Source organism: Aquarana catesbeiana, linkage group LG05, assembly GCF_042186555.1.
Source record: "Aquarana catesbeiana isolate 2022-GZ linkage group LG05, ASM4218655v1, whole genome shotgun sequence".
Taxonomy (NCBI): Eukaryota; Metazoa; Chordata; class Amphibia; order Anura; family Ranidae; genus Aquarana; species Aquarana catesbeiana.
In genome coordinates, this window is record NC_133328.1 from 174,412,903 (window position 1) to 174,440,769 (window position 27,867).

Sequence of the window (27,867 nt, forward strand, 5' to 3'; positions counted from 1 at the left end):
TAGAGGGAAATTTACCTAATGCGTACGTTAGCTCTGGTGACTACCAGGGATTTCCCTCTTTGGAGGGATTTTTCCTCCTTTCTGTTGTAGCTTTGAGATATGAAGTAAAGGGTTATCGCTTCAATGGGACACAGATGGCAAAAAAAACTTGACAGCGGTTATAACCCTCCCATACTCTATCCAAAATGAGTAAAAGTTTTTCATTCAGTTCTACTTTATTACTTCTATATTTATGAAGTACCGATAGTTACATTTTGGGTTTTTTAAATTTTTTTTCTCTGGTTCATGTTTTTAATTAAAGTACAATTCTGTCCCAGTTGATTTGTTTTTAGAATGAATGTTTCTTTTTTTACTCACAATGTATAACTATGTATTTTTTTTATGCTAGTATTATGATCGTTTGAATGATTTGGTGGCTGCTCCAGCTCCTATTCCACCTCTCCTTATAACAGGAGGACCAGGTTCAGGGAAATCTCTTCTCCTATCAAAGTGGTATGTTTTTTGGTCAATACAGTTTGAAGATTTTTGTAGGTAACAGATAATGTTGCAGTAAATTACTGAAAATATAGCAGTGGTCTTTCTGGATTACCCGATTTTAAAACTTCTTGCTGTTTAGTCCAATTTCATCCAAAACAATTATCAATGGGTATATTAGAGAAGGGTTGGCTTTTATTGCTGTCTGTAGTCCTATTGAGATTTCCCCTATATTTCTGTTCAGAGAGGAAATGATGGGAAACTCCTCTAATAGGGACAAACAGGAACAAAGACACATTTTTAGTAGAGTTTGTACAGTTCGGATTCAAGAAATGTGTTATACTAGAATACAAGATTAGAAAAGGAAATGAAATTGTAGCCTCTTTGCCCAAATCTACACATAAGAAAAAAGAGCAGAAAAAATAAAAACACACTAAAACTACAACAAGTAATAAACAAAATGAATAAATCATACAAACACCCGCCATAACCCTATCCCTTAATAGTTAGTTGACTACAATTAATAGTCAATTATTATTATACGGGATTTATAAAGCGCCAACAGTTTGCTCAGCGCTTTACCAATTGTGCTACCAATTTACTATAAAAAGTTGCAATTATTTAATAACAACACATACCAACATACAGAATATTATCCCCTGGAAAGTATCACATACAGCATTAGAACATTCACAGGGTTTCTATTGCTGTCCATGCCTTCTTGTCCCAGCGACAACCATCTCCATATTCATTATGCAAGTGTTACAAGGAAAGAAAGTGAGGGAAAACCTCCCAAATGGGTTCACAGACAGAAATAAAAACATGCCAGAAATGATAACTCTTTCGTGATCTACCCTAAACTAAAAAAAAATCAGCTGTAGTAAGACAGTAATCCTCAAACATAGACTTTCGTTAACATAATGTCTGTGAAGATTTTGTTTTACAGCGATTTTATTTGTTTTAGTGTTATAATGCATATCCATGGTTATAATGATCCACTTTTTTAACCTTCCTTCTTTTTTATTTTTTTAAAAGAACACGTCTTTATATTTTGTTTTATTTATTTTTCAACAGAACAATAACTATTGATTTTTATTTATTTATTTGCTTCATAGTGCAAAGGGTTATAAATGACTGACCCGGATGTAAACTTGTTGTAGCTTAGCATTCTTCTTTTTTTAAATGCATCCAAAATATTCCTCTGATGCAAGCACTTTTACAAAATGCCACTTTGATTTTTGCTTTGTTGTGCTATAATGGTATGTTGTTTTTTTTTTTTTTTTTTTTTTCTATAGAATCAGTTTGAACAATGATCAGGTCAGCAGTTTAAGCTCCCAGTGACTAGCTGTGTTTTCTATGTACAGGATTCAGCTTCAGCAGAAGCATTCACCAAACACTCTGATGTTGTATCACTTTGTTGGAAAACCAATGTCTACCAGCTCAGAGCCAGCACTCATCATAAAAAGACTGACCCTTAAGGTAATATTCTTTTTATCAACTGGTCATTGTAAACGGCAGGAGGTATTAAAACAGGGTTATACCATAAAACCACATCCAACCTATATTAGTGCACAAATGTTGTTTGTAAGAGGTTCTACAGGAAAGACTTAGCGTGTCCAAATGCAAAACCAAAATTGTAAAGTATTGCAGCCTAACAATCCACCTCCCAACTAGCTCACGTAAATTTGCAGCGGCAGGTTGGCTCCCCTGCGCAAATCGCCATACCGGTACGCTGGCTCCTTTAAGAGCCATAGCAGGCATGCGCGCGTGCTGCTGCACAGCGGGGGGACCCAGTGTTCGTGGCCGGTGGGCGAGATGTACTCTGGCCACCCACAATCGTGGGCACAAGAGCCAGAACGGGGATTTGTGTGTGTAAACACACAAATCCCCGTTCTGACAGGAGAGGAGAGACAGATCTGCTTTTCCTAGTAATTAGGAACAGCAATCCGTCTCCTCCTCCAGTCAGTACACTGCCCCCACAGTTAGAAACACACATGAGGGAACACATTTAACCCCTTAATCGCCCCCTAGTGTTAACCCCTTCCCTGCCAGTGACACTTACACAGTAATCAGTGCATTTTTATAGCACTGATCGCTGTATAAATGTTGATGGTCCCAAAAAAATGTCCGATCTGCCTGCCGCAATGTCGCAGTCCCACTAAAAATCACTGATCGCCACCATTACTAGTAAAAAAAAAAAAAAAAAAAAAAAGGCTATAAATCTATCCCCTATTTTGTAGACGCTAGAACGTTTGCACAAACCAATCAATATACGCTAATTGCAATTTTTTTTTTTTTTTTTTACCAAAAATATGTAGAATACATATTGGCCTAAACTGATGAATAAATTTGTTTTTTTTTTTTTTAATTTTTAGGGGATATTTATTATAGCAAAAAGTAAAAACATTTTTTTTTTCAAAATTGTCGCTCTTTTTTTGGTTTTATAGCGCAAAAAATAAAAAACGCAGAGGTGATCAAATACCACCAAAAGAAAGCTCTATTTGTGGGGAAAAAAAGGACATCAATTTTGTTTGGATACAGCGCCTCACGATTGCGCAATTGTCAGTTAAAGCAAAGCAGTGCCGTATCGCAAAAATGGCCTGGTCATTAAGGGGGCATATCCTTTTGGGGCTAAAGTGGTTAAATGTGATGACTGCATTCATTTTTTTTCTTTCATTTTTTTACCTGGTAATCTGGCCAGCAGATCTGTTATTTTTCAACTTTGTGGACAGACCAAGCTTCTCCTCTGCTGTTTATTTTGGATCTCTTAGGACCTGCAAACAGTGATTCCCATACTGACTCCACCTCTTGAAATTCCTCTGTGGTTCAGAAGGCAGGCTCTATGAAATGAGTAACACAGCAGTGCCTACGCACAGGGCATAGTGAATATGTGTTACAAGTAAAAAAAGTAAATATGTGAGGATCTTTACAATGTAATTTGACAAATGTCAATATTATTCAGATCAATAAAAATTGAATAAAAATAAATGAAATTCAGTATGAAAAAGAATATAATGATTTTACATTTTGACCATAGATGCAGTTAAAGTGGAGCCCCACCCAAAAGGGGAAGCTCCGCTTGTCTGCCTCCCCCCTCCCTCTGCTGCCACATTGCGATGCCCTGAGCTGGACGTTCGGCCCCCTCCTTCCCCCACAGCCTTCTCGGACACTTCACAAGTCCCAGAAGACTGCAGGCCTTTCACAATGCGCAGTACGCTTCGCACATGCACAGTAGTAATCCGGCTTCGCTACCGGGTTCCCTTAGTCAGGATGGTGGCGCCACCACCCGATTAGCCAATTGAAGAATCGGCTCGGACGAGGATTTTGCTGGATGCCTGGACAGGAAAGTGCTCTAATATTAAAAGTCAGCAGCTACAGTATTTATACTGCTAACTTTTAGCTTTATGGGGGGAGCCTGGAGCTCCTCTTTAAATTTTTTCTTGGAGGCTACTTTAGAGGAGTTCAATGGATCACTTCATACAATTTTATTTTTTTAGAACATAAAGCGGCGAAAATTATTATTTGATCCCCTGCAGATTTTGTACGTTTTCCCACTCACAATGAAATGAAGGGTCTATAATTGTTAGCATAGGTGTATTTTAAATGATAGAGACAGAATATCAATCAAAAAATCCAGAAAAAACACACGGTACAAAAGTTATAAATTGAGTTTCAGTTCAGTAAGTAAAATAAGTATTTCATCCCTTACCAACCAACAATAATTCTGGCTCCCACAGACTGGCTACAGTATGTGCTCATGCGGTACACAGATTAGTCCTGGCAATGTAAGAAGGTGCTCCTAACGACCACTCGTTATGTGTATAAAAGACACCTGTCCACAGAATCTCTTTCCTCAGTTCAAACCTCATCATCAAGGGCAGGACCAAAGAGCTGTCAAAGGACATCAGGGACAAGATTGTAGACCTGCACGAGGCTGGAATGGGCAACAAGAACATCGGCAAGAAGCTTGGTGAGAAGGAGACAACTGTTGGAGCAAGTATTCCCAAATGGAAGAAATACAAAATTACCATTAATTTCCCTCGGAGCTCTATGCAGGATTTTACCTCATGGTGGGGGTAAGGATGATTATAAGAAAAATGAGGGATCACCTCAGAACTACACGGGAGGAACTTGTGAATGATCTCAGGGCAATTGGGACCACAGTCACCAAACAAACCATTGGTAACACAGTACACTGCCATGGATTGAAATCCTGCAGTCCCCGCAAGGTCCCCCTTCTCAAGTAGGCACATGTACAGGCCTGTCTGAAGTTTGCCAATGAACATCTAAATGATTCAGAGAAGGATTGAAAGAAAGCGCTGTGGTCAGATGAGACCAAAATTGAAGTCTTTGGCATTAATTTGTTGTGTTTGGAGGAAGAATAATGCTGACTACGACCCTAAGAAAATAAATACAAAAATAATACTGCGCATGTGAAAAGATAATTCAGTGTGAAAAAAAAGCAGCAGCACAAATGTGAGATACTACCACAAAATACAAGAAACAAAATTAAAGGTGTGTTGCGCTACAGTGATTGATTATTAAAAATACTGAATTTTTTTTAAATATATAAATAAATAAACAGTCCAGAAAAATCTGTCTCTCAAATTGCCCATATGGTCAAATGGCAAACTCCATTATTATTAGTATTGAACTTACAAAGGAAAACATGTAAAATGCGCGATAACTGAAACATACAGCTGAGCTGTATGTTCCGGTTATCGCGCATTTTACATGTTTGGATTATCTGTGGCGGCCGCCTTCCTTTCGGCCTGTGTGTAAGGCGCTCAGTTTAACAGAAGCCAGCTGTTTGCCTGGCTTCTGTCGGACGAGCATGCTGGAAAACCAGCAGCCAACTGGCTCCCGATCAGCACTGTCAGCCTATGGCAGAGAGCGCTGATTGGCGTGTTCTGGCAGGGAGGCGGAGTGTCCCCCTGTCAGAACACAACAGCTCAGTGGGGGAGATTGATGTTCTATCGTTAGTACCAACTGGAGCTGTCAGGTTTTTTTTTCGTTCAACCCAAAAAAACTAGTAGTGTGTGTGTACCCGGCTTTAGTCATACCATGGCAAAATCTAAGTTTATGTGGAAAAAAGATGTAACATTTATATTGCTAAAGCAATAAGTGTGCTAGGCCCATTACTCCATTGAGTTAATAAAAAAAAAATGCGGTTGTCCACAATTCACATAGGAACATGCTGCGCATTCCTGTTTGATTCACATGCGATTTAGTGTGGTGTGATTTGAGCCTATTCATTTTGAATGAGCTCAGATCACACTACATCGCATCAAAAGTAGGCCTGTGTTTGAGGTGCCATTAACTTAACATTAACACCTGCTGTGGGTTTCCTGCACTGCGTTCTAGTGTGCACCTAGCCTTAAAGTGGTTCTAAAGGCTCAAGGTTTTTTACCTTCATACATTCTATGCATGAAGGTGAAAAACTTTTTGTGCAAGAGCCCCCTCCCCCCCCTCAATACGTACCTGAGCTCCATCGCGATCCAGCGATGTGCATAAGAGACTCGGCTCTCCAGGGACTCTCCCTCCCCGTTTCCCGCTGCTGTCAATCACAGCCAGTGAGCCAATGATGAAAGAAAAGGGGGGGGGCTGAGCTGCAATGCTGTGTGTGAATGGACACACCCAAGCAGGCTCGCTCCCAAGCCTGCTTGGGTGCCCCCATTGCAAACTGCTTGCTCTGGGAACTCTCGGCAGGAGGGAGGGGCCAGGAGCACCGGCGAGAGACCCACGAAGAGGAGGATCAGGGCTACTCTGTGCAAAACCAGTGCACAGAGCAGGTAACTATAACATATTTGTTATTTTGAAAAAAACATTTGCTATAATATCACTTTAATGTACTCCATACTGGATGCTTGCCTATCTATTACCACATGTGTAAATTTCCTTATCTAAATTAGTAGTGAAATAAGAAGCTAACAATAATGCTTGTGTAGCCAAGACATAATTTGCATGAATATAAGGTTTTTTAGCTATATGATATTATGCCTGATGAGGTGTGTAGACTTAGATTACGATTTGATATACTATACACTAAAGCATTTACTGTCCTGACATTTGGGGGTCTACTGAAAAAGCAGTCGTGTGGTCAAAGTATGCGTTTCCTTGTGGAGTGTAATGATAGTGATATTTGCTGTCTGTTAAGGATGAGCTCAGGCATGTTTGCAGCTCCACATGCCCGAAGCTGACACTCCGCAGACATTTCCCGATCTGTGCAGCCGCGGATCGGGAAATGTCTCACTGCATGTGATTAGCGCTGCGGAGTGTCAGCTCTCTAGCGGGCTCGGGCATGTGGAACTACAAACACGTCTGAGCTCATCCTTACTAGAGCTGTCCGTTAGGGGTCCATTAAAAAGCAACAGTATATGCTTTCCACTCTCATACCGCTGCCCAATAAAAAAAAAAAATACATACACAAAAACATATAGGGGTTGATTTACTAAAGCTGGAAAGTGCAAAATCTGGTGCAGCTGTGCATGGTAGCCAATCGGCTTCTATCTTCAGCTTGTTCAATTAAAGTGGATGTAAACCCAATGTCATCCTTTCTAAACTACTGCCATAGGGGTTATCTATAAGGATATACATGCCTCCTGCATGTATCTTTACCTGTCAAATGTCTCCCCTCTGTCTGTTATGAGACCCGAAAAACTGCATATTCTGTGGGTGGGTCTGTTGTCTGGAGCTCGGTGGGTGGAGTCGTGATGTCAGTAGACTCCCCGCCCACCTCTACACTCCCCTTTTCAATATGCATTTTCTCCTGTGTATTTCTAACACTGAACTTCTGTTATGATCTCTAACATCCAGTGAAAAGACAGGAAAGTCACCACATGACTTCAGCATGCCAAATCATGGTGAGGTGTGGAACAGCCAATCCTTGCAGAGCTGCTGAAGAAAGGAGTGGGAGGGAATTAAAAAATACTGAATGTCTCTTATGCCGCATACACACGGTCGGACTTTTCGGTGGACTTTCTAACGAACGGACTTGCCTACATACGATCACACAAAAGTAGGACGGATTTGTACATGATGACGTACACCAGACTAAAATAAGGAAGTTGATAGCCAATAGCTGCCCTAGCGTGGGTTTTTGTCCGTCAGACTAGCATACAGACGAGCGGATTTCTGGGTCCGGCGTAGTTACGACGTAAAAATTTGAAGCATGTTTGAAATCTAAAGTCCGTCAGATTTGCGGCTGGAAAAGTCCGCTGAAAGTCCGGGGAAGCCCACACACGATCAGATTGTCAGCCAGCTTTAGTCCGTCGGCGTCCGTCGGACTTTTGTAGACGAAAAGTCCGACCGTGTGTACGCGGCATTAGGCTAGTGCAGGAGATGTAAATCACCTGTCACTCACAGCAAGGGGGAGGATTTGACAAAGTTTTTCTCTGTTTGTCAAGATTTATCTCACTGAACAATAAAAGAGGATTCCTCAGAGCTGGATTAACTCTGTGTGGCAAGACTGGGCTCAAATGATAGGAAATCTTATACTCTACAGCAGTGTTTCTCAACTCCAGTCCTCAAGGCGCCCCAACAGGTCATGTTTTCAGGATTTCCCTCAGATGAAACAGCTGTGGTAATTACTAAGGCAGTGAAACTGATCAAATCACCTGTGCAAATTAATGGATAGCCCGAAAACATGACCTGTTGGGGTGCCTTGAGGACTGGAGTTGAGAAACACTGCTCTACAGTATGATATAAAAAAAAAAAAAATTCGGGTTTACATCCACTTTAAGTGTTAATAAAAAATAAAACCTGGAAGCTGATTGGTTTCTATGCGGAGCTGCACCAGATGTTTCACTCTCCAGTTTTACTACATCAACCCCATAGTGTTCTAAATTTCTGGATTCCTTGTTTGGGCAAAATCCTCTTGTGTATTTCTTTCCCAAATAACTTATACATGTAGGAATAATTACACTCACTAATGAAAAATTGGACCTTTCTTTGTTTTATTACACTTCAGACTGTCACACCTCAAAACCCTTTTTCAGTTGTAAACTGATAACATGGAACTCTGGCTAAGCATATTCTGTTGTCAGCTGCCTTGTCACTGGATAATGAATAATGTCAGCACTAGAGCTGCACAATTAATCGTTAAAAAATCGTGATCTCCATTCAACCCCTTTGACATCTCTATTGCAGAGTTTGCAGATTCTTTCATATAACAAGTAGAGAGACTTATCTGCTCATTCAGCTGTCAAAAGAAAACATGGGCAGTCTGCCAAGTTTTTAACATGAAACATTGTAACTAACTCTTCCTTCTTAGATCAAAGGGATAAACTTCTGTATAAAGAAAAAATCCAGGCAGTCTGCCAAGTTTTTTAACAACCTGTAAATGCAGGAAGTTTAACCACTTAAAGTCTAAATCTTTTTTTGACACTTGTTTCTTAAGTTAAAATCAATATTTTTTGCTAGAAAATTCCTTGGAACCCCCAAACATTATATATATTTTAGCAGAGACCCTATGGAATAAAATGTCAATTGCTGCAATATTTTATGTCACACTGTATTTGCCCAGCGGTCTTTCAAACGCAATTTTTTGGTAAAAAATACACTTCAATGAATAAAAAAAAAAAACTAAACATTAAAGTTAGCCCAATTTTTTTGTTTAATGTGAAAGATGATGTTATGCTGCGAGAATCGTGAGAGAATCGTGATCTATCTTCTAAGCAAAAAAATCGTGATTCTCGTTTTAGCCAGAATCATGCAGCTCTAGTCAGCACCTAATAATTGTCCAATGAGCAGGCTGTAGGGGAAGCTGCAATCTGAACCAAGAAATGGTAGTGTCACCTGCATGGCTGTGTAGTGTGGTAGAAGTGTGCGAGTCACAACAAAGTTATTAGTCATTTGGCAGGTAACAATTTACATACTGTGTATGTATTTCTGTTGTGTATTTAATTGTTTCCCTGGGGTTCCTAACAATTTGATTTCATAACCGTATAAAAAAAAAAAAATTGGCATTAGTCCTTTTGTTGCTGGGAGTTTTTATCTCTACAACTTCTATCGTGATTATTTGCCTTGTAATATAACATAACTAATTCTACCAAACAGGGAAACGCAACTGAAAAAAAAAATCCTAAGGTTCTGCAGGCTCATTTAATTTGTGTTAACCTCTAATATCTGTTTTCTAATTTCTATTTTGTGTTCCCACCAAAAAAAGAATTAACTGCAATACAACTTGCATGTTGATGTAGAGTTTGCTGGGGTGCTCACTCAGATATTCTGATCACCATATACTGATCTACTCCTGATTAGAGGATGCTAAGTACCTAACCAACCAAAAAAGAACATAATCAGGATCCCTAGGACTTGCATAACCAGAACCAAGCCTTCCAGGTACAGTGGTGAACCCTGCAAGACGATGGTTTTCTAGAGTAAGCATGGTGGAAAGGAAAGCCTCAGAGAAACCTCCATCTCCAGGCCATGCATTTAAAGTGGTTGTGAACCTCAGACATAAAATATGAACAAAGCATATCCCACTATAGTGTACTTGTCTCAATAAAAAACACTAAGCGTTATTTCTGTCTGCTGCTTCATTCCTCTGCTATAAAAACAAAATATGATTGGTAGTACCCTGCGAGGTGTCTCTATCCTCATTGTACATACAAATGCAGAGTTGTGCCCATTGAAACTTTAGATGACGCTCCACACAGCCAGTAATAAAAACATAGTACGGGTTTATTAAAGCGGGGTTCCCATTTAAAAAAAAAAAAATTAAAAGTCAGCAGCTACAAATACTGCAGCTGCTGACTTTTAATCAGACACTTACCTGTCCCAGGGTCCAGCAATGCAGGGGATCGAAGCCCCGCTCGTCCCCCCCCCGCTTGGCGGTGCCGGCATTTAACTGTGGGCACCCGGCTGTGGCTTCACAGCCGGGCACCCACTGTGCATGCACGAGCCGCGTCGCGAGCCGTCACTGACCTCACAAACATCTGGGACCGGTCACGTGTCCCAGATGATTGACAAGAGGGAGGGGGGAGAGGCGATCTCCCTTCCTGCGCCGAGGGAAGTGATGTCAGGAGCCCAGACACCGAAGGAGGCAGACTATGAGGGACCCCCTAGCAACAGGCATTTAGAGGTGAGTAAAAAAAAAAAAAAATTTTCTCCAAATGTTTTTTTTAATTTTTTTTAAGCACATTACTAATTTTTTTTTTTGGGGGGTGGAACTCCACTTTAAGTATATGCCAGCAATAACACTGGAAAAAGGTGTCATGATGCCAAACAGCTGGCCCAAATTTACAGATCCATTACATGGTTACATACAGTAATCAAATAGTCCATGGTAAGTGTGTCATAGCATCTATGGTGACCCAACGCGTTTCGTGAGTTCAGTCTCACTCTTCAGGAGTTGATGCGTAGACATAATCTATAAAGTATAAATGATTACAAGATATAACATAGTAATGAAAATGGAAATGTATCAGGTAGCTTGAAATGTGGGAATCAAACTAAGGGATCCATACTCACAGAGATGCAGGACGCCGCATGCCAAAGTCCCACAGGTAGCCACCGGAGGCGTCTGACCCGGGAACTGTGGGTAAAGAATCCAAATTGGGCCGGCAGCGCAAAACAAGACAGATGGAAAAACGGGCAAACAGAACCGTCCAGCATGGCCTGCAAGGATGGTGGCAAGAAAAAAGTGTATATGGGTTATGATGTGCACTAAAAAAATTAGGAAAAAATAAAGGATGAAAAAATAAAAAATTGGTGAGAAAATAATCAAATAATGATTAAATGGCCAAGAGCAACCACATGGTACAATTGGGAATGGTAAAGGTAACCTAAACAGCTGAATTGAATGAGAGTCCACATGTGAAACTAAGTATATGTGCTGTAAAGTATAAACTGCAGCTTGGTGAGACAGTGACACCAGTGCATGGGAGTACCCCAGTAATGCAAGGTCAAAACAGGTAAAAAAAGTAAATATGTAGTGACAAATGTGAGAGGGGAAGGGTTAGTACCTACCAGGATCTAGATAATGCTGACCAAAAATAATGTGTGTCCAACCACCTGGGAGGCATTGCATTACTGGTGTCTGAGCCCGGCAATTTATAGCCCTGCAGGCCCATCACAGGATCCCCCCAAACGCCGGGTGAACGACGCCCAGGGGAAAGGAGGAACTGAAAATTAGCCCCACCAGCCCTGGTTATCGTAGGGGAAAGGACAACGCAGGAGTGTGTGTCCCTCTACAGCATCACCTGACAGAAGTTGCGTGATCCGGCATCAAGACATGTCAGCCACTCCGCTGCCATTCGCTGAAAGTTGTACCAGACGCCTATGCATCTCCCTGGTGCCGCCCATCCAGGATGGGACGAGCGGGGACAATGGATGAGGGATTGGCATTGCAGCTCCCATGAAAGAAAGACCCATACAGCCACTGGGGGGAGCAAGACACGGCACACCTGCAAGCAATTCCACATAATGCAAAGCAGACATGAAAACAATAATGTCCTAATAAAAGGACTGGAATGTACAGCCAACCAAAAGTGGGCAGCAGGTGTCTTCAACCTAATCATTAAAAAAAAAACAAATTCCTCTGCTATCAGCATGAATCATTTCTGACAAGTTTTCTTGACACCAAGAGAAAAAAGGTGACAGGAGAGGGAGCTCCAGCTGATTGACAGCCTCAACTCTGTTCCTGTGTGCTGTGTGCTGTGTGAAGGGGGGGTCCCTCCCCTGCTTTTCAGACCTGAGAGATCCTGTGTAAATTCTGCACTTTGAATGAATGTACGGGAAAGACCGCTGTAAATAAACAGGTACAACATATTGTTTAATCTCTGTGTATCACCTGAGGCCAGTCTTTTCACAGGGTATATTTAAGGGTTTACAGCCACATTAATGCCAGTTATTGAGAAGTATGATGCAGAATCAAGGTTCTGCAATAGAATGTTTGTTTGGTGTGGCAGTGACCACAGGACTGCATGCAAAGTCTAAATCCAGCAGAGCTCTAGAAGGATGTCCTACCTGCTCATAAAACTATGCTAAACTGAGCTGTTAAGTGGGTGTAGAAGTATATCCACAGCTGGCCCCTTTTTAGATTTGGTGTGCTGTGTCCTCCAATAGATCTAGGAGGGAGGATTTAAAGTGTTACTAAACCCTGCATTCACTAATTCTGGTCTCCCATAGTACACAGAACATGGAAATGCAATTATTTTAGTAAATATACACTGCTAAATGCCTTTTCTCATCAGCAGTATATAGCAGTCTTGTGACTTCTGTCAGTGTCCAGCCAAACACTGGTTAAAGCTTGTAGGAGGAGTTTTCATTCTCCTCAGACTGTCCTATGAGGCTGCATGACCCCTGACCCTCTGTCTGGGTAGTGCTGATTGGCCCTGTGCTGCTGATCACATGTACCCCCCCCCCCCAAAAAAAAAACCTCTTTAGCAATGCACATCAAACTGAGCATGTGCAGAGTGCACTTCTGGGGCTCTGTCCTATCAGGAGATGGATTGGGGATTGTGAAAGAGGGGGAGGATCAGAGAAGACAGGATCAAACAGCCTTTTTACACAATGCAGAGGATTAACCCCTTAGGTTCCACAGTAAGTAAAATGAACTTGCTTTACTCCATATACAGACTGATTTTACTGTTGTGGGTTTAGTAACACTTTAAGGATGAGTACAAAAAAATCACTGTTCTTAGTACATCACAAATAAAACCACATGTATTTCTCTGTTCTGAGTACAGCTAATGCAGCATTCCTGGTCAGTCTCATCACTCTCAATGGATCCTGGAAAGTTCTTAGAAGAATTTCCTCACTGGCTTGAAAAACTTTCCATTCGCTACCAGGGGAACATCATCATCATTATTGACTCCATTGACCAAATAGAGGTAAGAACCAGTTGTTTTACAAAGTTGTATTATTTTAGTTTACAAGCATTGCATACCATGATAAAAATGCAAATGATATTGGTTCTCTCATAAGAACCCAGGTATTAGGTTTACAGTTATTTTTTTATTTGGTGACAGTGGGGGTTATTTACTAAAGGCAAATCCACTTTGCACTACAAGTGCACTGCAAGTGCACTTGGAAGTAAAGTTGCTGTAGATCTGAGGGGAACATGCAAGGAAAATAAAAAACAGCATTTTAGCTTGCACGTGATTGGATGATAAAATCGGCAGCGCTTCCACTCATTTCAGATCTACCCCTTCGATTTAGAGCAACTGCACTTCCAATGCACTTGCAATGCAAAGTGGATTTGCCTTTTGTAAATAACCCCCAGTGAGTTGTAGAAGAAAATACCATCCTTTTGATCTACAATAAAATGGTTTGTTAAAATAAGCTGTAAAATAATGTTTAAATAACATGCAAAGGCTACTAACCCATCATTTCTTTTATTCACAGCAACCAGAAAAGCATATGAAATGGCTCATTGATCCTTTACCAGTGAATGTACGAGTAATTGTCTCAGTGAATGTGGAAACTTGTCCTCAGGCATGGAGGTGAGTAAAGTCACTAATAGCTCCTAAGGAATATCTTCGGTGAGCAGACTACTAATAAGTATCTGTTGACATATTGTAACTCTTGCATCTGGTATTCTCCAAAGGAATATCATATTTTTTAAGATCGTAGCCTCACCCTGCAATAGGTTATTGCTTATACCCAACGCTTTATATACCATATTTAAAAACAGAATCTATTTTTTAATTGTATCTACTGTATATATTTATCCTCTTCTCTGTCATTGGCTGACTTAGATTTGCCACTCTGTTTAGTGAAATTTCTTAATTTTCACAAGCACCAATCAAACACACATTAGAGAATAAAAAATAAATAATAGACCCTTCACCCTCCAAACTGTAAATTTTCTGCAAGTGGAGATTGAGTACTGTAGAAGTAAATGATTTTGTACATCCACAATACTCCTAGAAAAGTTGTTCTTAATCAGACTTTATTTTTAGGCCTCATGCCCACGGACGTTTTTACAGCCGCTTTTTTGAGCGTTTTTTGCAGCTTAAAAATGCCTCTCCCTGTTAGCCTATGGCCTCATGCCCACCATGGCGTTTTTGAGCTGTAAGTGGCATAGGCATTTTTAAGCTCCAAAAAACCCCAGGGCCAGTGCATTCTGAGGCTCCAGCTCTAGAGCTGTAAAAACGCCAGACGCCGGTAAAAGGTGTTAAACGCGATTTAACGAGGCTTAACGCTGTACACACAGCGTTATGCCCCGTCCAGCGCTTCTCTGTCTCTATTCAAAATCAATGGTTCCCTATGGGAGCCCATTGATTTGAATAGAAGTCGCATCCAAAAATCGGATCAAGATGATCTGACTTGTGGTGCGACTTGTGTGCTGAGAATCTTGAAGGGGAACCCCAACAAAATTTTGCATGAGGTTCCCCCCAAGATCCATACCAGACCCTTATTCGAGCACGTAGCCTGGCAGGTCAGGAAAGGGAGGGGGATGAGCGAGCGCCCCCCACCTGGACCATACCAGGCCACATGCCCTCAACATGGGGGGGTTGGTGCTTTGGGGCAGAGGGGGCCCCTGCGCCCCCCCACACCAAAGCACCTTGTCCCCATGTTGATGAAGACAAGGATTGTCGGGGTCTACGGGCGGGGACTTATCGTGATCTGGAAGCCCCCTTTAACAAGGGGCCCCCCAGATCATGGCCTCCCACCCTAGGTGAATGAGTATGGGGTACAACGCACCCCTACCCATTCACCTAAAAAAAAGTGTCAAAAATAAACACACTACACAGATTTTTAAAGTATTTTATTAAAGCAGCTCTGGCTCTTCTCCCTCTTCTAGCGACGTATTCTCTCCTCTCTGGGCCTTCTCCCCTCTTTGGTTCTTCTCCTCTCTGCGCTGTCCTCTCTCTCCCCTATCTTCTGCTTTTTTGCCGGGTCTTCTCCGCTACCTTCTGTTCTTTTGCCGGGTCTTCTCCGCTATCTTCTCCCTCTGTTCTTCTTCCGATGTTGATGCGATCTCCCGGTGTAATGCTGGGTAGTGTGTTTATGTTTGACACCTTTTTTTTAGGTGAATGGGTAGGAGTACGATGTACCCCATACTCATTCACCTAGGGTGGGGGGGCGTGATCTGAGGGGCCCCTTGTTAAAGGGCATGTGGCCTGGTCTGGTCCAGGAGGGGGGGGGGGGCCCTCACTTGTCCCCCTCCCTTTCCTGACCTGCCGGGCTGTGTGCTTGGATAAGGGTCTGGTATGGATCTTGGGGGGAACCTTGCGCAAAATTTTGTCGGGGTTCCCCTTCAAGATTCTCAGCACCGCAAGTCAGATCATCTTGATCCGACTTCTGGTGCGACTTCTATTCAAATCAATGGGCTCCCATAGGGAACCACTGATTTTGAATAGAGACATAGAAACGCGGCTGAAAGCTAGCGTGGCTAAACGGGCATTGACGCCGATGCAAAACGTGAAAAAAATAGCGTTTTTAACGCCGCTTTTTTCCTGGCGTCGGTACTAGCTTTGCAGCTCGTTTTTTAAACCATCTGTGGGCATGTAGCCTTAGTCAGCTCACCGATCCTCTGCTGATCAGAGGAGAGCAGGTGGGTGACACATCCATGTCCACTCTACTCTATGGGTGGCTAGGAGTAAACGGACGCCGCTGTCCGTTTACACCGGACTACCCTCCGATCCAATCCGTCTGGACGGAAGAGGACGGATCTCCTTCCATTTTTATAAGTGAACGAGGTCAGACCTGGAGGTAGGCGGGTGTAAACAGACGCAAGAAAAACTGACAGACGGACATGATCGAATTGCCTGTGTGAAAGGGGCAACTTTCAACTTCTTAAATCTGCACAATTTCAACTGTTACGTTTAGTAAAATTTTACATCTAGGTTTAAAATTGCACGCACTGCTAAAAACCAAGGTTAAATAGAAAATAGATGACATATGCTAGAAATGCTTTGTACTTTAGCCACTTAATGACCGCCTGTATTGTATTGCGGACGGGTGGCCGCTGTAGGCAAAGCAACGTACTGCTACATCACTGCCTACTTCTGGCTTTAGGGTGCGCTCATGCGTCCCCCGCGCCGGCTTTTTCTTTGTTTGAACACAGCGGGAGCCTGTCAGCAAGTCCCGGCCAATGATTCATGGCTGGGACATGCTGATCAGTGGTGTACATTCACAGCTGAGAGCTCTGTGTTAAAATTCAACACAGGGCTCTGTTCCCAGGGAGCGAACTGTCAGGTTTTTCATCCCTGCAAAGATCATTAGTAAAAAGCAGCACAATATACACACATTACACAGTTAGGCACATATTTCACCCCTTGATCTCCCTAGATGTTAACCCCCTCCCAGCCAGTGTCTTTAGTACAGTGACTCTACATATTTTTAGCACTGATCACTGTAATACTGCCACTGGTGATGTCAGTGGCAGTTAGTCAGTTCCCCCCAGCAATTTATGAACACCTGATTTTTTTCAGAAATAATGTAATCAACATTTGATGGAATTTTTGTTGTGGCTATACCATGCTAATAGAACAGTGTTTTTCAAAATAACCAAGGCACCCTTTAGAGCTGTCTGTAAGTGGTTGGGCAGTGATTGATTCAGTTGCTGCCTGCACCTGGAAAAGCCATAGGTTTGTTTTAATGTATGAAGCTTAGTATGAGTTTTAAGTATGTCCATGGGTCCATTATGTTTGTACACAAATAGGAATTTGTTTTTTGGGGGTGCTATTTTTCCTTCACTGATGTCAAGGTAGATGATTCCAACAAGACAGTACAAACACTTTTGATGAAAATTATGCAGAACACCTTTTTTTTGTTTTTGCAATTTTTCTTTCATTTACAGGTTGTGGCCAACTCTTCATCTCGATCCATTAAACTCTAAAGATGTAAAAGAGCTTTTAAATCTTGAATGCAGTGGAGCCAGTATTGTATTGACCAAAGATCAGGTTAATTGCTTTACTCTTTTTATGCGTTTCTGTTCTATTGTTGGCTGTTCATGTGCATAAGTCTGTTTACATATCTGATGTGTTTTACTGTATTTAGGGGGGCTCTTTAAAAATTAAACTGCCACCCCCCCCCCTTCAACTGTTCAGCTGCAAGTTAACATGGCCCCTGGTTAATGGCAGGACACACTGCAATCAGCAAAGCAGTTTTGCTGTAAAATGCATTTCAAGTGAATAGGACTGTGCCACAACCACTCTGTAACTGTTTGCAATGCATGCAGTGTTGCGATTGAGGCTTTTAAAGGTTAAAACAGGAGTTTAGTAGGTGACTTATTGCCTCTGAGGCGCCTGTCATATTCTTCTGAAAAGTGATCCACCACAGGTTGCTTTTCAGCTGGAAGGTAATGATGGCCAGGAGCCCTAATGAAAATAATAGAAATGAAAAAGTTAAACAGCCTGAATAAGTCAGAGTGGATTTACCAGACTTGTTGCTACTTGAGCTTTCTCTGTGGGCTGCTTAAAGTGGAACTTCACTCTAGTCAATCAACATTGGCTATTTGTAATCCTTATGTTGCTAGAATTATTAAAAACATAGGAAAGTATATCATATTTACTTGTTTTAAACTTTTGTTTTCCATTTCTTCAGTTACATCCTGATTTCCATACCTAGGCCGATGATGTCATACGATCTCAGGTGTCTTCAGGAAGGGAGGATGGGCTTTCTCAGCTAAGCACACCCTCCTACATGTATGCCTGAACTAAGGGCAGATGGATTACAGGAAGTACATGCTACACGAATCATCTGCCCTTACTCAAGATGGATACATCCATAAATGCTAGGGGGTGTTTTTCAAAGTGATTTTTCAAAAAAAAAAGCATGAAGACATTGCTTTGAATATTAAAAAGGATTTAAAAGGGTTTTTGTTTTCTGGAACTTAGTAGCAGTGTAGTTATGCTAATGGTCTGTCTGCTGTGGGCAAGTTAATCTGACTAGCATGCTGGAATGCTTAGTGAGCATCAGAATTTACCGTACTTTGCGTGACCTGTTCTCAGCGAGGTCATCAAACATAGTACTGTGGAGTTGGTGATGGACCTTTTTTTTTTAGCATACAGGAGCATTGAATGGAAATTCCTTTGATCTGTTATGAGTGCATTGTGTTTTGTATCATTTTTTACAGGAAAGAAAACTGGAAAAGCACTGTCGGTCTGCTACACCCTGCAATCCCTTATATGTTACTTTGCTGGCTAGATTTCTCATTTGGTATGTTAAAGAGGACTTTGGTTACTTCACTAATCTCTTTCTACATAATTGGTCTTTTTAGACACAATCAACATGTGCAAAGAACTGGAACATCAAATTCTAGGCATAATTTAATACCTTACATAAAAGCACAGTTAAGATTTGATCTTAAGGCAAATAACTGTCAGAAGAGGCTAATGTATGATAAAGGTTAATTTACTAATAGGTATTTTGCTATTAAAATGGTTGCACTGAAATATATAATCCTTAGGATTTCAGTATTATCTGTATGTAAATGATACCCAAATTGGTCTTTCTGCTGGTATCCTGTCCTTTATTCTGAAAAACGTGACTGCATGCCTTACTGCTGTTTTTGATTGTATGTCCTCCTGCTGCTTAAAATGTAAAGTGGATAATACTAAAGTGGTTATCATTCCTATTTTTCTCAACTCCTCAAGCTTGCTGCTTGGGGACTAATTTTGGCACTGAAGTCTCATTCTATCCACTCATTCATGCTTTAACAACTGCCTTTCATCTTTGGCTAAGGAATATCCGATCTGCCCTTCTCTTCTCTTGCATGATACATCTAAAGTAGTGGTGCATGTTCTAATTTTTTGCCATCTTGACTAATGCAGTACTTTCTTTTTGTCTCTTATCTAGTAAATGGATTGGACTCATTTCAGTATGTTTTGAACACTTCAGACCAGCTCAGTAACTGCTGTTTTCACTCAGTGATTTCTGCTCCTTTCTTTAGTTTCTGCACTGGCTCTCCACTGTCCACATAGTACAATTGGTAATCCCTCTTCTAATATGTAAAGCCCCCAACAGTCTGGTCCTTCTTTATTTTCAAGTATATAGGCATTCAGAATGTCTGCTGCACCGATAAGCTTCTTTCTTACTTCCTGGTCACTCACACATCCAGGTCCTCTCACTTGGAGCTCCCCTTCTTCCGTGGGTCATCAATCATTCACTATCTTTCCAAATCTTTAAATGCATTCATATTTTCCTAAAGAAATATAACCTTAATTTACAATGACATCACCCCCTTCCAAAATCTATTCTTTGATAGAAAAAACCTGTGTATATAAAAAAAAACTTATTACCTGCTTTTGATCTTCTAGTTTTCTTCAAGCTGCCTTTTCAGTCCCATTTGCCTTTGCTTCTATAGGGGAAAAAGCATTTCTCATGCAAACAAGCACCCATGTTCACAATGACGTTGCAATATAAAGCTTGAATCTGGCTAAATGCTATACTGGCTCAGCTGAAACAGTTGTACTGTTTTTTCTCCATTTTATCCAAAAAGATAGTGCAGCAGAATGTTGATGTCCAGCTATGTTGTAGTATCTAAAGTCAACACTGATAGCCCAATTAATACCCATTCATGTTTGGCTTAAGCTAAGCGGTGATAACGCAGGAATAAGGCTTGTACAGCAACAGATGCAGCAGGTATATCCTTCTTTGAACCCTTACACAACACTGTCTACAGACAAACTAAGGGATATATACTGAGAACCTCTCTGAAGACCCTTCAGTATGTTAACTCATTTATTTATCACACTGACTGGGCCTCTTCCATTAACAACCCTGAATGGAGTAATTCCCGTCTTCCTGAATTCCTTGCAATACCCAGTGTGGGCTATTGGTCCTCCAGGGGTCTTAAGTTTTTGCATCAATTATTTCAGAAGAGCCAAATGAAGAATTTTCCTACAACACAGAGTTTGGGGTTCCAACAGAAACAATCCAACAGACCACCCTTAGAAAAACTGTTACTAGCCTCAGCGGAGACCAAACAAATATCTGGGTACTATTTGGAACCTCTTAACAAAAGGTTGATATCTTCCCCTAGAGGTAGATCTAAATGGCATAAAGTAATTCCTCGGCTCTCTGAAGAAGACTGCGAAGATTTTGACTAAACATATACTGTATGACATCAGTAATAAGTATAGGCTTATACAACTTAAGCTGTTTTATCAAATATATTATACACTCTAACAAATGTATATCCTAGGGATTAGACACACTCCTCTCTGTTTTCGCTTACATCGTCAAGACTTCTTTCATGCCTTGTGGTTGTGTCCCTGGAAAAAACATTTTGGTCACAAGTATGTGAATTTTTCTCAAGTCAGCTGTAGGTCTCCAAAATGCTCAGTGTCCTAAGGTCTGTCTGATGGGGCTGGTGGAGGACATAGCAGTTAGCTATCATACCAAAAAAAGCTACTGGATATACTGACCTTTTGCACCAAAAAGAGTATTTTAAGCACCTCCAGTCCAGCCTTTTATAATAATACAGCTGAGCAGGAGCACCATTATCCTGGGTGTACGTCATTTGATGTCCTCCCACTTGCGTGCCTCGTGCGCACCCTAGGGGCTGCGCAGCATCGCAATCTGTCGCCCTCTGTGTTCAATGGGCACAGCAGAACACAGATCATTCTACCAGGCTCGCCCTGGTATCATGTGATCGCTGTGACCAATCACAACGATCTCATGATGTACACAATGGCTTTTTGGCATAGCCATTCATTGTGTACTATTTTGATCTCTGTGATTGGTCACAGAGATCACATGGTACATGGTACAGGGCCAGTCACAGCACACCTGTACCATGTGATAGATGTGGCCAATCACAGCTATTACAATTGTACACAATGGCACATGAATGGATGCCTGTCATCAAAATTATTGCTTGTATAGTGATCACCACTGTGATTTTTTTTTTTTTTTTTTTTACATACTGCCACCAGTCAGTGTCCCTGATTACTGCCACATTAGTCATATGGTGATGCTGTAGTGCTCTGGTGACAGTATGTAAAAAGAAAAAAATGTGAAACAAAACAAATTTTTATTCAATTTCTTCATTTTCCAAAAAAATTTTGTCAGAACTGTACAACTTAAAAAAACTCACCATGCCTCTTACTAAATACTCTGGGGTGTCCAAAAAGGAGTTATTTTGAAGGGTATATGTACTGTCCTGGCATTTTAGGATCTTAAGAAATGAGATAGCCCCTCAGTACATCAAGACTAATCAATTTTGCAAATATATGTACCATAGATTGTATAATCTCTATAATAACCCACTGATTTGGGTTATTTCTAACAAAGAAATGTAGCAGAACACATTTTGGTCTAAATTTATGAAGAAAGAGATTATTTATTTGCAAATTTGTATAACACAAACTAAGAAATTTTTTTTTTTTCAAATTTTATGTATTTTTTGTTTATATAGCAAAAAAAAAAAAAAAAAAAAAAAAGCAATGGTGATTAAAGTGTTACTAAACCCCTCAACAGGAAAATCAATCTGTATATGCAGTAAAGCATGCTTGTTCTACTGTGGAACCTAAGGGGTTAATTCTCTGCATTGTGTAAAAAAGGCTGTTTGATCCTGTCTTCTCTAATCCTTCCCTTCGTTCTACTATCCCCAATCCATTTCCCAATAGTACAGAGAATTGGGGGCACTCTGCACATGTTCAGTTTAGTGTGTATTGCTAGAGAGTTTTTTTTTTTCTGAGGGGGTGCATGTGATCGGCACATGGCCAATCAGCACTGTCCAGACAGAGGGTCAGGGGTCCGGCAGCCTCATAGGACAGTCAGAGGAGAATGAAATTTCCTCCTACAAGCTTTAAACAGACACTGATAGAAGTCCAAAGTCTACTATATACTGCTGATGGGGAAAAGGTATTTAGCAGTTTATATTTAACAAAATAATTGAATTTCCATGTTCTGTGTACTGTGTAAGACCAGATATAGTGAATGCAGGGTCCTGGGTTTAGTAACACTTACCACTAAAATACCACTAAAATCTCTATCTGCATCAAAACAATGATACAAATTTAATTTGTGTACAGTGTTGCATGATTGACTAATTGGCATTCAAAGTGTGACAGCTCTGAAATCCAAAATTTGGACAGGAAGGGGATGAAAGTGTCCAGTATGTAAGTGATTAATCACCTGGAAGAGGTCCTCTCTAGCAACCCTCTCGGAATGGAAACCACTGATTAATACAGCTCTCCCGCTTTACCAACTTACGTACACTACTAGTGGATCTCCTAAAAGCTTTAATTTGGAGGCCTTGGACCAACTTTCTTCTTACTATTTAAAGGATAAGCTCACCTTTTGTAACATATTACATGTTACACCCGTATTCAGGGTGTAACATGTTATTGTTGTAGGAGCTGTTGTGACAGTGAGCTGGGGATACTCTCCCCGCACCCGCTGTTACAATTTAAAAAAAAACGCAGCCGTGCAGTGCTCTGCCCACGTCATTCATTCACAGACTTTTGTGAATGTGAGAACTACAAGTTACAGACAGCCTTTATGGCTGTTGGATTGTAGTTCTCAATGAACTACCAGGGTGCTGTTGAAAGCTCTAGGTATTTCATTGTCTCTTCCTGTTAGTGTGTAACTGCCTGCCTGTACAAGGTATAAGCAGTCAGCTTACACTGACAGTCTGCAGGAGCCCTGCATTTCTCCCAGAATCTGCTGATCGTAGGTACAATTCTTTCCAGGCTCCTAGTAAAAAATACACATTTTTTTTACTTGTAAAAAGATGTGCATTTATTTAATTTTTTTACAAGGGTGAACTTATCCTTTTAACTTCACTGGGTTCCTGCTAAACCATGTCTTATTGCATCTACTTCCCTCAGATACCTCTGACTTTGTATTGTATGGCCAGGCTTCTCTTTGTAATGGATGTACATATGAACTATAAAGGACCACGGACTCTGTACAGGGTTAAAATAGTTTTATTGGTATTGTTATTGTATTCATACTTTTTACAACTTAGGAAAGTATCATCTTAAAAAAAAAATCTTTCGGGGGCCTTTCGATCACCACCATCTCGAACTTTAAACCAACAGGTCACCATGGTCATGGTTTGTTCATTATGCTATGAGATGCCCATGATCGCCTCCGTCTTCTGTCTCACCCCCTTCATGTTTCTCTTTTCTCCCTAATTTTTTAAATCCACCTTCCTCTTTATTTTGCCTCTCTAATATCTTGCAGTAGCCTGTTTCACTCTTATGTATGAACCGGGCCTTTACCCTTGGCCTTGATTTAATGTTACTGTCATTAGCTGTCACCACTTGTACCTTGACGTGACTACTCTTTCCATTGTTATGTTTGTCATTTTGGACTTCAGAAATCAATGTGATATGCTTGTATTTATTCAAGACAACTTTCCTGATATGCTTAGGTAATTTTGAATAATAAGTAAAAAAAAAAAAATAACATCGGTAAAGTACACAGACTGTGAAATCCTGGTTTTTACTGTTGACATGTTATGTGTTGGATGCTGTTGCTCTGGAGTGAGGCTGTTTTCACTGCATTTTGACTATTCAAAATGTATACAGCCAAAGATGTTGTACTGGCTTAGTGTACATATTCAGCAAGTTCAGACAGTGGTGTCATTATTTTACTTTACTTTCATGTAAGCAGTATTTTATAGTTGTTTGGTTTTTGCACTTTGCAAAGCATCCTTATTCTATGCTTTATAGCACTGCATAACGCAGTATGAAGGAGAATATAAGCACAAGCTTGCTGGATGAATACAGGGTTCAAGGAAGGGACAGATAGGGGAACAGAAGCACATTAATTGCAAGAAGGGCCTGGAGAAGGCTTGGATAAGGAGGAAGAGTAGGTACAGTGAAGCCTTTCTCTATAATATTCATTTTACAGTAAATAAAGGCTTTATGTAAGTGTTTAAGAATTAGCTCAGTTTTTTTTCATTTTATTTCTAAAATTGTTAATATTGAAGCTTTAAATATGCAGGTTTTTTTTTCTCCCCTTTTAATATAGCATTGACCTTTTAATTTTTGGAAATAATGCTTGAAATGTGTCCTTGAAATGTAGATATTATTTTTATGCAGGGCTGGGATTATGGGAAACATTACGGACACTTTGCAGCAATGTTTGCAGTGCCAGGATACAGTGTCACTATACAGACTTGGGCTTCGATCTGTGCAAGAGTTTATGTCAAGTGCAAGAGAGAAGAACTACATGAGAGAGGTAAGATCATAAAGGTTTCCAGGTAAACTACAGTATCTCACAAAAGTGAGTACACCCTCACATTTTTTGTAAATATTTTATTATATCTTTTTATGTGACAACACCGAAGAAGCTGCACTTTGCTACAATGTAAAGTAGTGAGTGTACAGCTTGTATAACAGTCTAGATTTGCTGTCCCCTCAAAATAACAACACACAGCCATTAATGTCAAAACCGCTGGCAACAAAAGTGAGTATACCCCTAAGTGAAAATGTCCAAATTGGGCCCAATTAGCCATTTTCCCTCCCCGTTGTCATGTGACTCGTTAGTGTTACAAGGTGTCAGGTGTGAATGGGGAGCAGGTGTGTTACATTTGGTGTTATCACCCTAACTCTCTCATACTGGTCACTGGAAATTCAACATGGCACCTCATAGCAAAGAACTCTCTGAGGATCTAAAAAAAAGAATTATTGCTTTATATAAAGATGGCCTAGGCTATAAGAAGATTGCCAAGACCCTGAAACTGAGCTGCAGCATGGTGGCCAAGACCATACAGTGGTTTAACAGGACAGGTTCCACTCAGAACAAGCCTTGCCATGGTCAACCAAAGAAGTTGGGTGCACATGCTCAGCTATCCAGAGGTTGTCCTTGGTAAATAGACGTATGAGTGCTGGCAGCATTGCTGCAGAGGTTGAAGGGTCAGCCTGTCAGTGCTCAGACCATACGCCGCACGCTGCATCAAATTGGTCTGCATGGCTGTCGTCCCGGAAGTAAGCCTCTTCTAAAGATGATGCACAAGAAAGCCTGCATACAGTTTTCTGAAGACAAGCAGACTAACGACATGGAACCTGTGGTCTGATGAGACCAAGATAAACTTATTTGGTTCAGATGGTGTCAAGCGTGTGTGACTGCAACCAGTTGAGGAGTACAAAGACAAGTGTGTCTTGCCTACAGTCAAGCATGGTGGTGGGAGTGTCATGGTCTGGGGCTGCATGAGTGCCGCCGGCACTGGGGAGCTACAGTTCATTGAAGGAACCATGAATGCCAACATTTACTGTGACATACTGAAGCAGAACATGCTCCCCTCTCTTCGGAGACTGGGCTGCAGGGCAGTATTTCAACATGATAACAACCCTAAAAACACCCCCAAGACGACCACTGCCTTGCTAAAGAAGCTGAGGGTAAAGGTGATGGACTGGCCAAGCATATCTCCAGACCTAAACCCTATTGAGCATCTGTGGGGCATCCTCAAATGGAAGGTGGAGGAGCGCAAGGTCTCTAACATCCACCAACTCCGTGATGTCGTCATGGATGAGTGGAAGCGGACTCCAGTGGCAACCTGTGAAGCTCTGGTGAACTTCATGCCCAAGAGGGTTAAGGCAGTGTTGGAAAATAATGGTGGCCACACAAAATATTGACACTTTGGGTCTAATTTGGACATTTTTACTTAGGGGTGTACTCACTTTTGTTGCCAGCGGTTTAGACATTAATGGCTGTGTGTTGAGTTATTTTGAGAGGACAGCAAATTTACACTGATCCCCAGAGAGTTCTTTGCCATGAGGTGCCATGTTGAATTTCCAGTGACCAGTATGAGAGAGGGTGATAACACCAAATGTAAAACACCTGCTCCCCATTCACACCTGTCACCTTGTAACACTAACGAGTCACATGACAACAGGGAGGGAAAATGGCTAATTGGGCCAAATTTGGACATTTTCACTTAGGGGTATACTCACTTTTGTTGCCAGCGGTTTAGACATTAATAGCTGTGTGTTGTTATTTTGAGGGGACAGCAAATCTAGACTGTTATACAAGCTGTGCACTCACTACTTTACATTGTAGCAAAGTGTCATTTCTTCAGTGTTGTCACATAATAAGATATAGTAAAATATTTACAAAAATGTGAGGGGTGTACTCACTTTTGTGAGATACTGTAAATATTTTCTTTGGTATTATGTATGGTTATCATTGGGTAAAACTCAGCTATTGTGAATCTGACCTGAAAATTGAACATGAAGGCAAATATTAATGTTCATTTAGATTTACCTCTGGCACCTGTAAATCTATCATATCTTTAACAATGTATGTGGCTGCATCAGGACTACATACTGAAGTAGCAAAGATAAATGGGATTGTTATTTACCAACTACTTAACAATGGGTTAGTCTTTATTTCTGAATGCTTTGAATGTTTGTGTGTGGTCATATTTGAAATAGTTTTTATGTGTTTGCAGTTCAGGCAAATTTGATACAGTATTTCATGTTTTTTTGGGCAAGGGTTCCACTATACTGAAGTGTAGTAGCCCCTTTTGAATGCCAATTACCCCTGGTTCACACAGGTTCGGCTTTGAAATGGGGCTACTTCAATGCAATTTCAAAGCTGCACATCAGTGCAATTTGTACATCCGATTTCACTGTGGCTTGTGACTTCATTTAACAGAAGTCAATGCAAGTTGCAGTGAAACTGGAAAAAAGTACTGATGGAACCTTTTTCGAAGTCGCTGCGACTCATTTGAACGGTTCCATTGCAGGCAATGAGGTGCCACTTGTCATGCGGAACTGTCAAATCGCATGGCAAATCCCACCAGTGTGAAGAGAAATAAATTGACATTCAAATAAAAAAAAGGGGGGGGGTTAGAGTTCATTAGTATACGTATAGAACATTTTGTAAGAATGCATCGTAAGTGTAAAAGGGATTTATCAAAGTTTGGAGGAAAGAAAGATGCAATCCAGGGGTACCATATTTTCTCAAACTTGTGGGGATTGTCACAAAGAATTGCAGCAAGCTTTTCGTTAGACATGTACCAATTCATTTTATTTTTAACTGATGAGGAATGTGGTGTAGAGGACCACCAAGTTTTGCTAAAGTTTGTTTGGCAGCAGTGAATAAAAAGGTTAAGAGATGGAATTGATTATTTGTGAAAATTTTAGGTATGAGATTTAGTAAGGCTTTTTGTGGATTTTTGAGAAGCTGTTTCCCAAACAAGGTAAAAATTATTCGGTAAATGTCAGTCCAGAACTGTTTTATTTTAGGACAATCCCACCATATATGTAAGAGGGTACCAGTACTTAGGCAACCTCTAAACCATTTATCAGAAACTACCTACAGGATGTATGGGCACTGGCAAACAGAACAATTGTAAGCCAGCCCCTGTATAACTCCTCCTTTACTCAGCATTCCTTGTGTTTTCCTAGTGTCTTTGAGATTGGATGCCTTCTGTTTCAGCTGTGCTGAAAAAAAGTCACACTATTTTTTGCAAGCCTTCTTTATTTAATGAAATTGTTTTCACTGTGGCTTCAGTCAAGATTCCTTGCTGCACTG

At 40.8% G+C, this 27,867-nt stretch overlaps 1 protein-coding gene across 1 annotated transcript in view; it reads left to right on the forward strand.

The window, feature by feature from the left end:
* The window catches only part of NPHP3 (nephrocystin 3), a 114,483-nt gene that overhangs the window by 36,764 nt on the left and 49,852 nt on the right, over positions 1–27,867 (forward strand). Inside the window, exons 11-17 of the mRNA XM_073630357.1 lie at positions 389–492; positions 1,839–1,953; positions 13,167–13,310; positions 13,825–13,922; positions 17,228–17,330; positions 18,506–18,588; positions 24,429–24,567. Coding sequence (XP_073486458.1) covers positions 389–492; positions 1,839–1,953; positions 13,167–13,310; positions 13,825–13,922; positions 17,228–17,330; positions 18,506–18,588; positions 24,429–24,567 — 786 coding nt within the window. The remainder of the gene's footprint in view (positions 1–388; positions 493–1,838; positions 1,954–13,166; positions 13,311–13,824; positions 13,923–17,227; positions 17,331–18,505; positions 18,589–24,428; positions 24,568–27,867) is intronic.